This window comes from Buteo buteo, chromosome 17 (genome assembly GCF_964188355.1).
Source record: "Buteo buteo chromosome 17, bButBut1.hap1.1, whole genome shotgun sequence".
Taxonomy (NCBI): domain Eukaryota; kingdom Metazoa; phylum Chordata; class Aves; order Accipitriformes; family Accipitridae; genus Buteo; species Buteo buteo.
Window position 1 is genome coordinate 6,544,257 of NC_134187.1, and position 15,945 is coordinate 6,560,201.

The 15,945-nt window shown below is 43.6% G+C and overlaps 1 protein-coding gene across 1 annotated transcript; it reads left to right on the plus strand.

The window, feature by feature from the left end:
- Nucleotides 1–731: 731 nt before the first annotated feature.
- On the plus strand, nucleotides 732–13,588 carry LOC142041170 (meprin A subunit alpha-like). Its single transcript, XM_075049826.1, has 11 exons — nucleotides 732–849; nucleotides 2,579–2,619; nucleotides 2,706–2,781; nucleotides 3,645–3,762; nucleotides 5,173–5,348; nucleotides 5,556–5,777; nucleotides 6,669–6,815; nucleotides 10,187–10,402; nucleotides 10,735–11,208; nucleotides 11,370–11,543; nucleotides 13,545–13,588. The coding sequence occupies exons 1-11, from the start codon at nucleotides 732–734 to the stop codon at nucleotides 13,586–13,588; spliced, it is 1,806 nt and encodes a 601-aa protein (XP_074905927.1).
- Nucleotides 13,589–15,945: the final 2,357 nt, after the last annotated feature.

Here is a 15,945-nt window from a genome sequence, read left to right on the forward strand (position 1 = left end):
GATGATGCTTTACCCATAGAACCAGATGAAAACAAAAAGTTGTTTACATCTACCGAGATGTTTCCAGGAATAAAAAAAAAACACCCACCAAGCAAACCTTCTCTTAAAGTGGTTTATTCAGGTTGCAGACCATAAGCCTCTTCTTTTGAAGAGGTTGCTACTTCCGTACTCAACAGCTTTGGTAGTCTCATGTCAGGATGGGGCCAGGATGGTTTGTAAAGCAGAAGAAAAGAGTGAGATTATCTCTGAAGAAGTCACAGGAATTTTAAATAGTTCAATAGCTCCCAATTGCTACAAGGGTTAATATGCTAAGAATAGTTATAAAATGAGGAGGCAGATTGCTTATCGGGTTGGCTTGCAACAATGTTTAATAAGGTTAAAATCTGCTTTTCCTTTTAAAGTTCAACTTTTTTTATGGCTTATGCTTATCAGTACTTCTGAAAGCTATTCACCTGCAGGACACTATATCTACACTGGCAGGTAGCACCAGATGATCTTCTGAAATGGATTCCTGGAGGATATGTTGTTTCACAGCACTGGTTACCTGCTCCTCTGCCTTTATGGTATTCCCACCTGCTTCTCCATCTTCTGGCTTGGGATCAGGGTGAGATTTCACTTCATTTGTCTGTGATTTTGAAACTGTACTTTCTATGTTTCAGATCCAAAACTCTGCTGAAGACAGAGGTAAGGATGCAATATTTTTATGTTAGTGGAAGTCTACCAGTCATCAAATGGTGAATTATATCAACCTATGTCATTTAATCACTAACTTAGGTGTATTATTTCTTTTGATAGCTCATGATGTTGATGGAGGGCAGCTTAGAAAGGACATTCCAGAAATAAACTCAGGTAAGTCAGGACAGTACGCAAGCAGAGTGCTGAATTATTACAGAGATCTGAGCTAGCCTTTGGGGACCACAAGTCTGGCAGATGTGATGGCACCAGAGGGGGCTGAAAGCTCCCTCCTCTGTGAGAAAAATCCCAAATGTATCATGGCTACAGGGACAGCGCAGTTAAAAATGTGGGGGATGAACCCCAGGTACTTCTGGAGAGAAGGGAGAAGACCTCTGCTTTGGAGTCTGGTAGCAATCAAAGAAGATGGTAGGGCAGGAGCAGGGCACGGGGCAGAGGACAGAAAGGTCCATAAAAGGTTGGTGTTGGAAAGGGAAGATGGAAAGGCCAGGAAACTTCCTCAAGGATAATTTTGTAGGAAGCCCAGGATCTTAATCTTAAAGTTGGAACCACACTCAAGTGCTCCTGGGGAAGGGTCAACAACCCCTGGACTGAACCTGCACCCCTCCCCACTGCACTCTTCTGCAATACGTCTCCTGGAGAAACCTTGGCAGTGGCTTTAATTCAACTTCTGCTTCACTGATGTGCATTTATCTTAAGTGACTTGGTTGATTTCGCATGACTGATGACCAAGATATCAAGCTTAAGTACCTTCATCTCCACCCCAGGGTTTCAGTGGCATTGCCTTGAGCAAGTTATCATTTCCTGACATTGCCTGTTAAATTCTTTATGCTCTGGTGTAGGTTTCCGCTGGTTTTGCTGACAGAACAGAAACCATGGTGTAGGGTTGGAGTTTTGTTTGGTTTGGGTTTTTTGTTTTCATTTTTTTCTTCTCTTCATGTGTATGTGAGGTGAATATAAGTTATTTCTATAACAAAAGATCTGAAGACGAACTGTCTATGCAGGGATTGTGCTTATACGAGGGCATTAAATGAAAATGTTACACTAACAGGACTATACAGTGGCTAGTGTCTGGGCCCAGCTCTGAGCGGGGAATTTGGCACCTTAAAAAAATAAAGGTATAAAATATGAGTCTCAAATGCTGTGTTTTTAAAGCATGGAAGATATGGATCAGCTGCTTAAAACACAGGTGTCTGTTGCCACTTCAAATCCATCCCCTCCAGCACCACTCTAGAAGGGAAAGGAGTCTCAAACTCTGTATCTACCAGTCCATGTGGAACTTTTGGATACCCTTGTGCATCTCTAATGGCACCAGACACCTATGTTTGGCAATTGGATGGACACACAGCTGTAATGGGATCTGAGACACTTAGCACAAAGATTTAATTGCTTCAATCTGAGCTTGGTTCAGGCTTATGTGGCTGAAAAGGTGGACTGAACCTCTTCCCTCTCCGGAATCCTTGTCTTTGTCCTTTGAGCATGTGGGGAATCCCAGATGATTAGCCTAGGTTAGCTAACTAATTAGGCTATTAAATGCCTAACTTCTGGACAAATCCATTCCACCTATATATCAACTACAACGTTCAGAAGTCCACAGCTGTTTCAGGATACAAGCCTGGGAAAAATAATAACATCTCTGGGCAGCTGTTACGAAATTGTTATGGAAATCTTAATTCAACCCCAAATCCTCCTTAGCTGCAGATGGAGGACTGGCATGTTATAGTATGGCAAGGGTTATTTGTTTGCTTGTTTCTGGGCAGTTGCTGTTTAAGGAGAAATGGGTTGGTTGATGAAGCAGCCTGATAGTTCGCATGGTCTTTGAAAAAAACATATTGTAGTTCTTGTTATGTTACTCTGGCCTAAATGGTTTTTTATCTCATTTCAGAAATGGGAAGGAAGCTTTTTGAAGGTGATATTATCTTACCGGTATGTGCTGCTGATCTAAACGAGCATCAGCAAGAGTGTAGATTGGCCTTAAAATGTTAACACAAGCATGTTGATCTCATTAACAGCTGGAGAGGAATGCTCTGAGAAACACCTCCTACAGATGGAAATTTCCCATCCCCTATATCCTAGCTGACAGCCTGGGTAATAAGACTTTTTATTATGGTAACACTGTATTACTTGCATTAGATATACTCTGTTTTTATCCAGCTCTCCGGGCTGCTTTTGTTTAATTTGCTGTTGAGTTATGCTGCATTAATGCTCTTGTTACTGCTGGCCAGACAGAGCGACGCAACTCTGCCCCAGCACACATTGTTTTCAGTGTAACATCCCCAGTGAGCAGCTGGATGCTGGTGAGCAGCCATTTAACTAGTATCAGTGTATTTGGCTGAGATCTCTGGATAATGCAGTCAGGAAACCCTCATCTCAAGAACACGCATGTTGATCTACTGCACCCTTCATGCCTTCTCTCTTCTTCACAGTCCCGGCTCAGTACAGGCAGAAAGGAAATGCAGATATTTTATAAGTAAAAAAGTTTAGAGCATTCTCCCTTCATGTTTACATCTAATTTTAGGCACTATTTTAAATTTTGAACAATTTAGTAGTAAAAACTAATAGTAAATCAGTGTTAGAATCCCATGGATCTCTCCTGTGTTTACTAGCTCTGAGCTCAAAGTTTACAATACATGAAATTATATAATATCATGCGATAAAATTACCCAGCAAAACCTGAGCAATGCCTTGGATGTCCGAAAGCCTGCTTCTTTGCTTCAGCACTATCAGTTTGTCTAATGAAAGATATTATCATTCCCTATGGCCTCTGCCAAAATTATGCCAGTCAGGAAATTCTGCTAACAGCCTCCTGCTCTTTCATCCCAGTGGATATTTTTATACATGTTCATATTTTTAATGCATGCTTGTTCATACTTTCTATCTAGAATTATAGATATTTATAATATTATAGAAGCAGAACAACTGCTATTGTTACCCTCTGCTGTGTGTTTCAGATCTGAATGCTAAAGGTGTTATCCTGCAGGCGTTTGAAATGTTCAGGCTGAAGTCTTGTGTTGATTTCAAGCCCTACGAAGGGGAACCGACTTACCTGAAATTTGAGAAGCTGGACGGGTAATTTTGTATTAACGATCTGGTTTGTACCACCTTGTTTGATATGATAGTTTTTCTAACTCAGGAGACATTCATTTTCATTCTTGCTAGTACAAAGGACATAAATACCTGAACCACATTTCTGTCCTGGAGCTTATTTGTATTACACTGGAGATAAAAGCAATGCAAACAGGCTAACCAAAGGTATTATCTGCATTTTGATGTTCTCTTAATATAAGAAAAGACTATTTTATTTCCATTTGCATTCTAGATACTAAAGTTAATCCCTTTCTTGGCACCCTTTCAGGGAAAACAAGCCAATAACTTTGTCCTGGTGATGGTTAGGGGCAGGGTATGTCACTAGTGTGTTGGCATTAGCACGTAGCTTCTTCCTTGCTTTCAGAAGCATGGTTGGGTTTACCCAACCACATGTTGAAGCCAAGAACTTCTACCAGCGTGCAGGTCACGGCGGGTTGCTTTTGTGCTCAGTGGGGAGGACGTGACTCTTCCAGGCTACAAACCATCTCACCTAACATAGAAGTCTAAAATAGGTTTGGTGACTCACATCCCAAATGCCTTTTACTGTCCAGGGACCGTAAAGGAGCCAGGGAAGCTAACTCAGCGGCAGATGCCAACGCTGTGACTGTTGGAAGTTAGGGGACTTCCTTGCTTGCTGGGAAGGACCATCAGGGAGCTGGTGACACCAGCTAGTGTCTGTGTCTAGGAATCCAGTGTAGATCTGCCCTTGGGTGAGGGGAGATGGGTGCACAGCATTTTTGGACAGCTTTTTTTTTTTTTTTTTTAAACACACAGTGATGAATTACTTCCGAATGGACATGCAAAGTTAGGATTTAAATCGGTATTTAGGAACCAAACCAGGGAAGCCAATGCAAGCTGAGTTCACTGGAGGCTGCTCAGTACCTTTGAAAATTGGACCACTTATTTTTAGGTACTTTGGTAAACATACACATAAACAACAGCCAATGCAGTGTATGAGGTTATAAGGCACCTGCTGTACTTTCCTGTGCTGCTCAGCTTCTGCTACTCTCCTTCCTATATTGGTTGAGCTGGGGCTACCCAGATTTGAAGAGCAATAGCATTTGCCATCACCACCTCCTTTACAAGAACTGCATCCAGCTGAAGAACATGCATGCACTGCCCTCCAGGGAGGGCAAAATGAAACAAGAAGGACAATCACATCTGGGACAGGGACTCATTGCCAGGCTGTGGCAGGATGCTGAAGGTACAAGTTGCTCTGTATCCTGGCATTGCAAATCTAGTCTGGGCAAGACTGGAAAACCCAGATGGGAAATTCTAAAAAATATTATTTTTTTACTTTTACCTTGATCTTGCAGTTGAGTTAATATGTAGAAACAAATCATAGAAAGTATCATGCAAAATGGGTGCAATATCTAAGTCTTTGCCTTACAGGTGCTGGTCTTTTGTGGGGGACCTTCAGAGTGGCCAGACAGTCTCTATAGGAGAGAGATGTGACTATAAAGCCATAGTGGAACATGAGCTCCTGCACGCCCTGGGATTTTACCATGAGCAATCCAGGACAGATCGCGATGACTATGTTCAGATATGGTGGGATGAAATTATTGAAGGTATGATGCAGGTCTGAAATGATTGAGAATCATCTGTAGATGCATGTCCCTTTTTTTCCTATGCTAAAATGTGTCTGTTTGAGAATGGCTGCCTACATATTGACAATTGGACCATTATTTAGTCACAGGTAAAGCATTTTGAAAAGATGTTTAGTGCTAAGTTTTATTTCTGGTCTTACCTAATCACTTGTGTATGTTTTCGTCTAGGTTTTGCATATGCCTTTGACAAACACAATGACAGTTTCCTCGATGACCTCAATACCCCATATGATTATGAGTCGGTCCTGCACTATGGACCATATTCTTTCAACATCAATAGCAACGTTCCTTCCATCACTACAAAAATTCCTGAATTTAATGAGATCATTGGGCAGAGGTTGGATTTCAGCAGGATTGACTTACTGAAGCTGAACCGCATGTACAACTGCAGTAAGTCCTTCTTCTCACAAGGGTATTTGAAAATCCTTACTCAAGCTTTATGATAACATGGATGGAGTCACATGAGAGGAGCAGGAACAATTCACCGTTGGGATCCTCTCACAATGCTGAGAGAAACTATAGTTCTTATGTAGCAGCAAGCTCCATGGTAGCCAGATCCCCATTTCTTTATAGAATACCATTGAAGTGAATCAAGTGTCTAATGCCTTTCATTTACATGGACTTTTCTGTAATATTACTTGTAATAGTTAGTGTTTCCTCCATGGATGATGATCGTCATGCTGTTGATGATGATAAAATCTTCAAGAAACAGTAGTCTGGAATTGGGTTCTCTGCAATCAGTGTATTTCAAATTCTTTTTTCTGCCTACGTGATAAGACAACTGAGGTCAGGAGCACAAACGGCAATAATTATGCTTTCCAGCTCCACTGGCAAAGCTATGAAAGTAAATACTCAACATGCTGTATGGGACTGATGTACTGTGTTAACGTACATCTGAATATTTCCACTAGCTTCAGCAGATCTACTTCTGATTTACACCCTGAAGAGAGAAATGGGCCACAGAGCCTATCCCAGGCGGGCTTAGAGAACATGATGAATGTCTGAAAGGGAAAACTAGTACGTAGGGGCCAAGCTGGTTCCCACAAGGAAATATTCAGCTGAGAAGGGGAGAAAGTTATAGGATGTTTCTTTCAGGAGGAGTCATCATTTATGTGTGGTAACAGAGACGTAGATGTGAAAGTCTGTGTAGTCTTCAGTTGTATTAAGAACATATTTGCTGATGTTAAGTGCTGTATGCAAACACTCTGGAATGGGGTTACCAGTGAGAGCTTTATTTGATATTAATGGACATGGTAAAATACGTTACTCTATTCCCGGCAGCTTCGAGCCTCACCTTCTTGGACCAGTGCTCCTTTGAATACATCAGTATCTGTGGGATGGTGCAAAGTAGACAAGATGGTGCTAGATGGGACCACACATTGGGCAAACCAGGAGATGAAGACCATACTTTGGTGGGAAGCTGTGCAGGTAACAGGTGTAGTTTTAGACGGTCGTTAAACTTTACCATGCTTTTATGAGATGTGAGGATGAAGACATACAGAGATAAATAAGACATTAGAAATACCCTTCTGTTAACGTTAATCACTGTATACCTCATGCTAAACATGACTCTTGAATTTTCAGCTAGAACGGCTAATAATTGTAATTTGAAATGTTTAATCCTTCTTTAAATCTTCTCCCTACATTGTAATAAGTCAAGAAGAAATGATAGTTTGAGACTTAGCTGCTGTAAATTGGTGGTAGCTCCATTAAAATGAAGGGAGCTCCACCAGAATACCACAACTGACTCTAGTGAAACTCCATAGAATTCAGTCAGGTGAGACTCTCCTCCTTTTATGTATATGTTACAGGATTTTGAGTAATTTTCTAGTTTTTGTTTAAAGCTGAAAGACACTTTCCCTTTGTACAGGAGTACACTTGAGGCATCCCAGCAGAAGGACATGCATAAGCAAATGTCACAATACTCAAATCTTGTTTGTAGACAAATTCTGACATTGAAACAAACCCAGGATCGCTAAAATAGGAAGCTGAGCTTCAGCAATGTGTCACAGAGCAGGAGGAAACCACGCTCGGAAGACTTTTCGAGGGAGGGGTTGCTGTGTGAGGCAGAGCCATATCAGAAGGGTGTAGCTGCTGGCAATTCAAAGTTTGTTCGAGCCACACCACACAGGGAGACTGAAGGATTATCTGAGAAGCAAACCTGCAGTGATTTCTCCTCTTCCAAGGAGAGTGTTGCATAGGGTCCTTTTGATTGAGGCTTTGGCTCCAACCGCACTGATTTAAACACACACTGAACAAATATGATTGTATGGAGTTCTGCAGTATTTTGATTGCTGCCAGGACACAGGAATCGAGTAGGATCTGTTTGTTTTCAGAGGCAGTGGGGAGAAAATTAAACACTGCAGAGGAGCATCATGTAGACAGTCCAAAAATCCTCCAGCAAAGAAGTTTCTTTTGAAAGTCATGTTTAGCGTGAGCCTTGCTGGTCTGTGTACAAGTGGTCACAGTTAGGCACGTCTGCTTCCCAGAACACAAGTGGTGGTTAGTCACAAAAGTGTCTCACGGTGCAGGAGAGGAAAAAAATACTGAATAGAAAAGAAAGCCATTTCTGTGGAACCTGCGCCCAGGGAGGAGGGAGTAACAGATGGCTTTTGGCAGTAACAGATCGTGTTTGCTGTGTAACGCTGTGTTTGGTTACAGTTTGGGGATCCTGCAGTTACACCAAATTTACTGTCAGTGAGAAGGAGAGCAGACACATAGCGGGCAGGGCGAGGGGATGCTCCTGTTCTCATCACGTGTGGGGTTTGAGAGGGCAGATGTGCGCCTGGAGAAAGGCGCGCTGCAAAAACCAGCGCTTGGAAGATCCTCCGAGCAGGGAGCAAAATGAACGGGAGTGCTGTTTAAGTCCCATCGTTAGACAATTTCTTGGGTTTAGAGGAACAAGTCTGTTCGGCTGTTGTTTGACGGGCTGTTTGCTTGCAGTTCGCAGGGTGTGCGGTTTGCTGACACTGTAAAGGTTCTGGGTGGGTGGCAGAGCATGTGGCTGAGGAGCTGACAGCAGCTTCCTGCCTCTGGTGGCTGGTGACAGATAATTAACTGCTCAGCTTCCATGAAGGGGGGGAAAAAAATGTTTAAAACTTAAGTAGCCAGCCTTCTGAAGTTTTCTGAGAGCAAATGGGTCAGCAGTTATTGGAAAATAAGCAGCTTTACTGGGTATTTGTAGGGGAAATTACTGCAGAAGGCCAGCGATGCTTATGGGAACAGATCCAAGCACAGGCATGAAGCTGGAAACAGCAGTGGAGCTCAGAACGGCTTCAGGTGGCAATTCAGAGTCGTTCTCTATATGGTGTCTGCTATTTGCATCAGTCGCCTCCCAGACAGACAGAAAAGTGCAAACCCATAGATGCAGCCACAGGGTATTTGGAAACCCCCAGTATGACGCAGCTTGAAAATGTCCTTGCTGTCAGGAGAGACACTTCCTACAGAGAGAGGATGAATTGAGGCTATCAGGTGAAGCTGATGCACTTGCTCAGTTGTCTTCACGAAGCTGATTTAAAATTGGAATATACATAATGGGGCTGATGCAGGTGATGAGGGTGCAAGTGGTCAGCCTTTGTAACCAGGAAGATCAAAGGATAAGTATCACTCCAGCCCACAGACAGAATTGCAGACTAACTATGAAAGAAAAGAAATAGTTATTTCAAACACATTAGTAAGAGAAGGCATGAGCTGATGCAAAGTAATTGGGCTGGAAGTTAAAAAATTCTCTACCCATAGCAGAAGTAAGGCAAAAATGTCTTCAGCTACTTTTATAGGTGTCCTGGTTTCAGCTGGGATAGAGTTAATTTTCTTCCTAGTAGCTGGTATAGTGTTACATTTTGGATTTAGTATGAGAAGAATGTTGATAACACACTGATGTTTTCAGTTGTTGCTGAGTAGTGTTTATACCAAGTCAAGGATTTTTCAGCTTCTCATGCCCAGCCAGCGAGAAGGCTGGAGGGGCACAAAAAGTTGGGAGGGGACACAGCCAGGGCAGCTGACCCAAACTGGCCAAAGGGGTATTCCAGATCATGGGACGTCATGCCCAGTATATAAACTGGGGGGAGTTGGCTGGGGCGGGGGGATTGCTGCTCAGGAACTGACTGGATATTGGTCGGCGAGTGATGAGCAATTGCATTGTGCATCACTTGTGTATATTCCAATTCTTTTATTGTTATTATTATCATTATCATTATATTTTTCTTCCCTTCTGTCCCATTAAACTGTCTTTATCTTAACCCATGAGTTTTACTTTTTTTTTCCCCGATTGTGTCGGGGGAGGGGGGGGGAAGTGAACGAGCGGCTGTGTGGTGCTTAGCTGCTGGTGGGGCTTAAACCATGAAAATATCGAAGCCTGATCTATTGATAAAAGGCTTACAGGGCATGGTTTCTAGGCAAAGCAGAAGACTGAAGGTCTTGACCTAACAGGACCTTTCCAATACTTTCCTAGTTTGTCTTCAAAAAAATCCCTGCCCAAGTACATACACTTACATTTGCACACACTGGCAGGATTGGCACATGTACGGTTTGTACTTAATTTCTAAAGAATGGAACCAAATGTGTGCCTCGTTTAATCAGTTAAACACTAGTTTGCAAGCTGTATTTCAATGCGTTTTCATTTTAATACTGATTTGCAATTTAGGGAAAATTCTTTCCTATTGGAATATTTTTTTTTCTACTTTGAAAATAACTTTCTAGCTCAGGCAAGTGAAAACTGCACTAAAGCTTATTTAGCACTGGCATTTCATAGTGAATGGATCAAAAACTTTTTTCACACAACTGTGTTTTGTGCTTCCTAGATAGAGGATATTTCATGCACTTAGATACAAAAACTGGACATGCTGGTCAATCAGCTCTTCTGGAATCTCGCATCCTTTATCCAAGGAAGAAGGAAAAATGCCTTCAGTTTTTCTACAGGTTAAATGGCAGTCCACAGGACAAGCTAGTTATCTGGGTTAAGAAAGATGATGGAACTGGAAATGTTAGACGGCTGGAAAAGCTGCACACTATTACAGGTAAGTGAAAGTGTGGTTTCATAGCTGAAGTGCTGGCAACTTTGATGCGAGACAACACTGGCGTGGTTTATTGTATGAAAGTTTGCTCAAGTGTCCAGCGTAAATCTAACCTTCATTTGCTTCAGTTGAGTAACTCCAGAGTTAGTGCCCATGAGAACAGAATTTGGCTCAGAGCGGTTTCCTTAAGACTGTTCCCAGATTAGCGAGGGTGCAGGGCATCACACAATCACCACCCAAACCAACTGGTCACAGGGCTCTTGACGAAGACACAGCTTGATTTGGGATTGAGTACCGGGCTTTCCATTCTCACATATATGTATTTCCCCCTTCAGCTGACGGAGAACATCACTGGAAACTGGCCAGCATTCCCTTCAGCGTCCAAAACAAATTCCGGTATGGGTTTCAGGGCATCAGAGGAGATCCAGCCAAGTCTGCGGGGGGCATTGCCATCGATGACACCAGCCTGACAGAGACGAACTGCCCCACCAACGTCTGGCACATCAGAAACTTCACATCCCTTTTTAACAGTACTTCAAAGGGTGATTATGTCATGAGCCCTGTATTTTACAGCTCGGAAGGCTACGCCTTTGCTTTACAGCTGTATCCTCACGGAAGAAGTTCATCACCCTACACGAATTACATGGGGATTACTTTCCATCTCTGCAGCAGTCCGAACGATGGCCTTCTTGACTGGCCAGCCGGACACAGACAAGTTGTCTTGTCTGTTTTGGATCAAGACCCCGATGTAATCCACAGGATGTCCCTCAGCCTTAGCTTTACTACAGACCCAAACCAACTAGTACATGGTAAGTCAGAGTGCGCCAGGAGAAATATCGAAACGCAGAGGTTTGCTCAAGCTGAAGAAAATTGTTGAAAGCTGAGAGACCAGGCTAGATTTGCTCTGCATGTAACACTACTGGGCTGACTGGAGATCAGCTTTAATTGCTTCTATATTTTTACACAACAGGCAGAAATGACACCCTGCAGTGGGACAAGCCATCTATCACTGGAAATTTTTCTTATTTCTGCAACTGCTACATCAGCCCAGGTGTTGGCTGGAATACATTCCTGACCCACAGGGAGCTGCACTGGAAAAAATTCCTTAAAAATGACAGTCTTTTCATCTTTGCTGATTTTGAAGGTAGAGTATTATAATATCAGAATCCCCACCAGAACAGAGCAGGTACATACTCTTCTGTTTGTAAGGAAAGCACAAAAGATGAGGGTGATTAGCAAACAACTAGAGAGTAATCTATTTCAGGAACATGGTTTTTAAGTGCCTGGTGATTTCAGGTGTCTGGATTTTTGAATACCCAATATGAAATGCTGTGGATGACCTTGATTCTCTGGTCCCTGAAAATCAGATTTTTCAGGACAGATTATACTTCCATGTATTGAAGATCAGTCTACTTAATGGTATCCCCAATTGCCACCACCCCTATATCACCTCCAGCTTAAGAAAATTGTGGTTTGAAAATGAAGGGGTTCTTTTCAGACCTTGAAAAACTGGCAGAAGGAGTTTTTGATCCAAAGCTTCTCTCCTGAGGCTGCAATTTCTGTCAGGACCATGTGCAGCCGCTCTGCTCTGCCAAAGGCAGCAGGGAAGGGGAAGAGAGAGAAGAAGAGCTGTCTGGTGCAGAGGGCAGCCTGGCAGGCAGGTATCCCTCTGAGCAGGCCAAAGGCACTGTGCATGCCCATCCTCTGTGACAGCCACGTTTCAGATGGCCGTGTTCATCTTACCTCACGTTAGGTGTCCAAAAATGAACTTTCTGGACTCCTTTGAGGGGGTCATTTTTGAGCAACGGGTACCTCTGGGGAGCAGCTGATCCCATTCCATTATAGTTGTGATGAACTGCTTTTCTGATGTGCTGATCTCCACCGGCTGCAAAGGAATCCATCCCTGATGACTAATGGTGGGTGAGATGAATCCTATCACCCTTCTGAAGTGGGTTTCCTTTGGAAAATGTCAGTGCCTGGAAAGTGGAAACACTTTGTATAAGTAAATAATCATGAAATCAGACCTGACCCTAGTACAGAGGTCAGAGCACTTGTCTCAGGTAGTTGAGAGTACCCTGTGATAATCCAGACTCACTCCACACGACTGAGGGCTGAGAGCACCAGGGTGTGAACTCTCCTGGCAGGAGGATTTCTCCCTGGCTCTTCATGAAACAAAAATGCAAAGTTCTTGTTTTCGTTCCAGCAGAGAATGGAAAAACTTTTGAAATGGCAAGAACTTTCGCAAGGTGGGAAAGCTGCTTCCCATGAATGCTTAACCAGGAATGTGTGCTGCCTAACAAAAATGCAAAGAGCAGTCTACGTTTCTGGCATACAGAATGGCCCAGCTTTTCTGCAGGTTATGTAGGGCATTTGGCAACACTTCCAAATCCCCTTTAGCCATAAGAAAAGTAGCTGAGGCCTCTTTGTGCTTTCCCTGACAGCACTTTGTACCGGCAGTAATTCACTGGGGGAAATTCAGTCCCGCTGTGTCATATGGGTGCCAGCGGTCCCAAAAACATTTGCAGCTGCTAGGTGAAATTGTAGTTAAGAAATTGAAAGACTTGTTAGGAGACTGCATTTAGTCTCCAGTTATAGATGAGTTCAGCTTAATTTCTAGATATTAAATCTAATGCGGTCACATTTATGAGGTTCCAGTCTCTGCATTTGAATATTCATTTTGATACCAGGGTGCCTAAGAACTCAGGGGCAGTGTTGCATTGCCCTCTGATGAAAGTTGGACGTTGTCTCTGTATAACCACTGAGGGTCTCCCCCATGCCTCCCACTTCTCCACAAGCCTTTCCCCCTCTCTCTTCACCTCCCAGCCCTGGTTCAGACCACCTCTGACCCAAGCCCTCTACTCTCTCGCCCCAGTCTCCCTCCAGCTCAGTAATCCCAGGATCCCTGGCTGGGGCTGAGAAAGACGCAGACTGGAGTACCGTGCATGCCTGCAGCTCGCTGCCCTTCCAGTTTCCCCTCCCACCTCCTTCGCTGGGTACTGCTGCAGCCTCTAGAGATATTTGGGTGAATTATTGTTGCTTCGTTTCTTGTCCCTGGAATCAGCCTCAAAGTCATCCCAAAATACACAATAGAACTGTACTATATACTCCATGTATTAAATTAATTACTTTTTGTCTTTTCTTGCAGATCTCACCCCTTTGATTACATCTGAAGTCCCAGTTCGTCCATGAAGTGCCCTCAACCTCTTCACTACAAGTGCAAACAGTCATCCATGATAGATAAAATATATTACTTCACTAAAGAAACTGTATTCCGTGTTTTCTGTATTTTAAGAATTTGAACTAAGGTCCCCTGTTAGTTTTAAGAGCCTAAACGCATAGACCCTCCAAATCTTATTTTGGCCCAAGCAGCAAAGTGCTTCTCTTAGTTATATCATCTTTTTAATTCCCATGTTTCATTCTTTTTGTGTATCTTTGCTGGTGGCAATGCTTACTTCCCAGCTCTTATGTCTGAAGTCTCTCTGTGCAGACTTCCCTAACCAGAAGAACCAGTGCTTGACTTTCCAGGATCCTGTTCCAGGTCTTCTCTTTTCTCCCCATGGCCGTTATCACTTTTTCAAGCCCAGCTTTTGATAATGCTCACTCCTGAGTATTCAGCTTGTCAGGTCACTGCTAAAAGAATCGCATGCTTCCCTACGTTCATCTGAGACTGGACCCAGTTCAACATTATAGGTCCTGCCAGGAGCCTGCTCCAGCGTGGGGTCTCCGTGGGTCCACAACTTACTTTGGGGTACATCCCCCTGCTCCAGCGTGGGGTCCTCCCCGGGCTGCAGGTGGAGATCTGCTCCCCCGTGGACCTCCCTGGGCTGCAGGGGGACAGCCTGCCTCACCGTGGTCTTCATCACCATGTGCTGCCAGGGAATCTCTGCTCCGGCACCTGGAGCATCTCCTCCCCTCCTTCTGCACTGACCTGGGGGTCTGCAGGGTTGTTTCACGTGTTCTCAGTCCTCTCTCCAGCTGCTATTCCACAGTAGTTTTTCCCCTTTCTTAAATGTCTTATCCCAGGTGCTACCACCATCACTGATGGGCTCGACCTTGGCCAGCAGCGGGTGCATCTTAGAACCAACTGAAACAGGCTGTGTCCAACATGGGGACAACTTCTGGTGTTTTCTCACAGAATCCACCCCTGTAGCCCCCCTGCTACAAAAACCTTGCCACATGAACTGAATACAGGATGCATCTGGGGACGTGTAGATTGTGCAAGGTGCTAGATGAATATATTAAATTGCATTAGTATAGCATGAGATGGCTGCATAATCATTGTCCTCTACAAACTCAAATATATGCTTACAGAATGACTTATCTTCAGACATCCTCTTTAGTTTCTTGGGCAATTCTTAAGGTAAGGGGACTAAAAAGCAAGTGTTTTTCAGACTACTCTGGTTTTGCTTCAGTTTTTTGTTCCTTTCTCATGTCCACTGCTACATGTCTGCAAATCATTGCCTTTGTGCTGCATTTTGACTCACTTTGCCCCCCGTGAAAACAGCCTTTACATGATGTATTTTGAGACATTCTTCTCTTTTACTGGTAGTGTGCCCTGTTCTGCTTAGGTATCAGTGTCCTTTGAAATAATAGTTCATAAAAGCAGGTGTTGAAGATGACCTGCCTGTATGCTAGGTGAAAGATCAGTCCTCTGGGACCCTTCTTCTCAAGATAAGATCCCTGTACTTATTCCTCTGCAATATGATCTTGTACAAATAGCTTCCTACTTTTATCTGTTTGGAGGAAAACATGTTGCTTAAGTTGCAGGACTGACTCCTTTCTAGGGCAGGGTAGTCACTCTACACAGGCACATTTCCTACTCAAAACCTACTTGCATTCGAGGCTTCTTCACACTGAAGTCCAGTGTCTCCCACCAATACTGCTGGGAAGCAGTGTGTGAAGCACCTCCAGAGCACTTTTTCTTCTTTTCCTACTCAAGCCCTCTGCGTTGTGGTGTGAGCGGTAGAGTCTGTGGTACAAGCCTTTTCCCACCTAATTGCTGAACAGAGAGGTGGACATCCTCACCTTCATCACTTCTAATTTCAGATATGAAACGAGGGAGCAGGATTCAATTGCCTAAGTTTAAGGCACTGACACACTCCAGGGCACATGGGACATTTGGAAGGGGATAACAGATATGATGCAGGACCTGTGGGAGATCTAGAGCTTTCTGGAGCCTTGGCTCAGTTAGCCCATGTCCCCTGAGAAAGATGACAGCAAAGTGCAGGACAAGAGTTTTTCATCTCTGAAACCCACCAGAAAAGAAAGGAGCATCAAGCTGGAAGGCCAAGGATCTACTGACGTATGTGACCGTCTCTGGAGGCAGAGGGTGGCCTGTTGTACACTAGGGCATTGGTCCTGGGGTGGCATCAGCTGTGGGAAAACACTGTCGGGGCATTCATAATCATATCTCTTTTATCTCTAATCTTTACAATGTGATGTTAATTATTAATTGAGAACAGCACTGGGACAAAATCTAATATCACTGGAGTGCTATAAACCCAGAATAATTCTGCTTAAGCATGTGGCTTTCGTCCTGTGCAGCT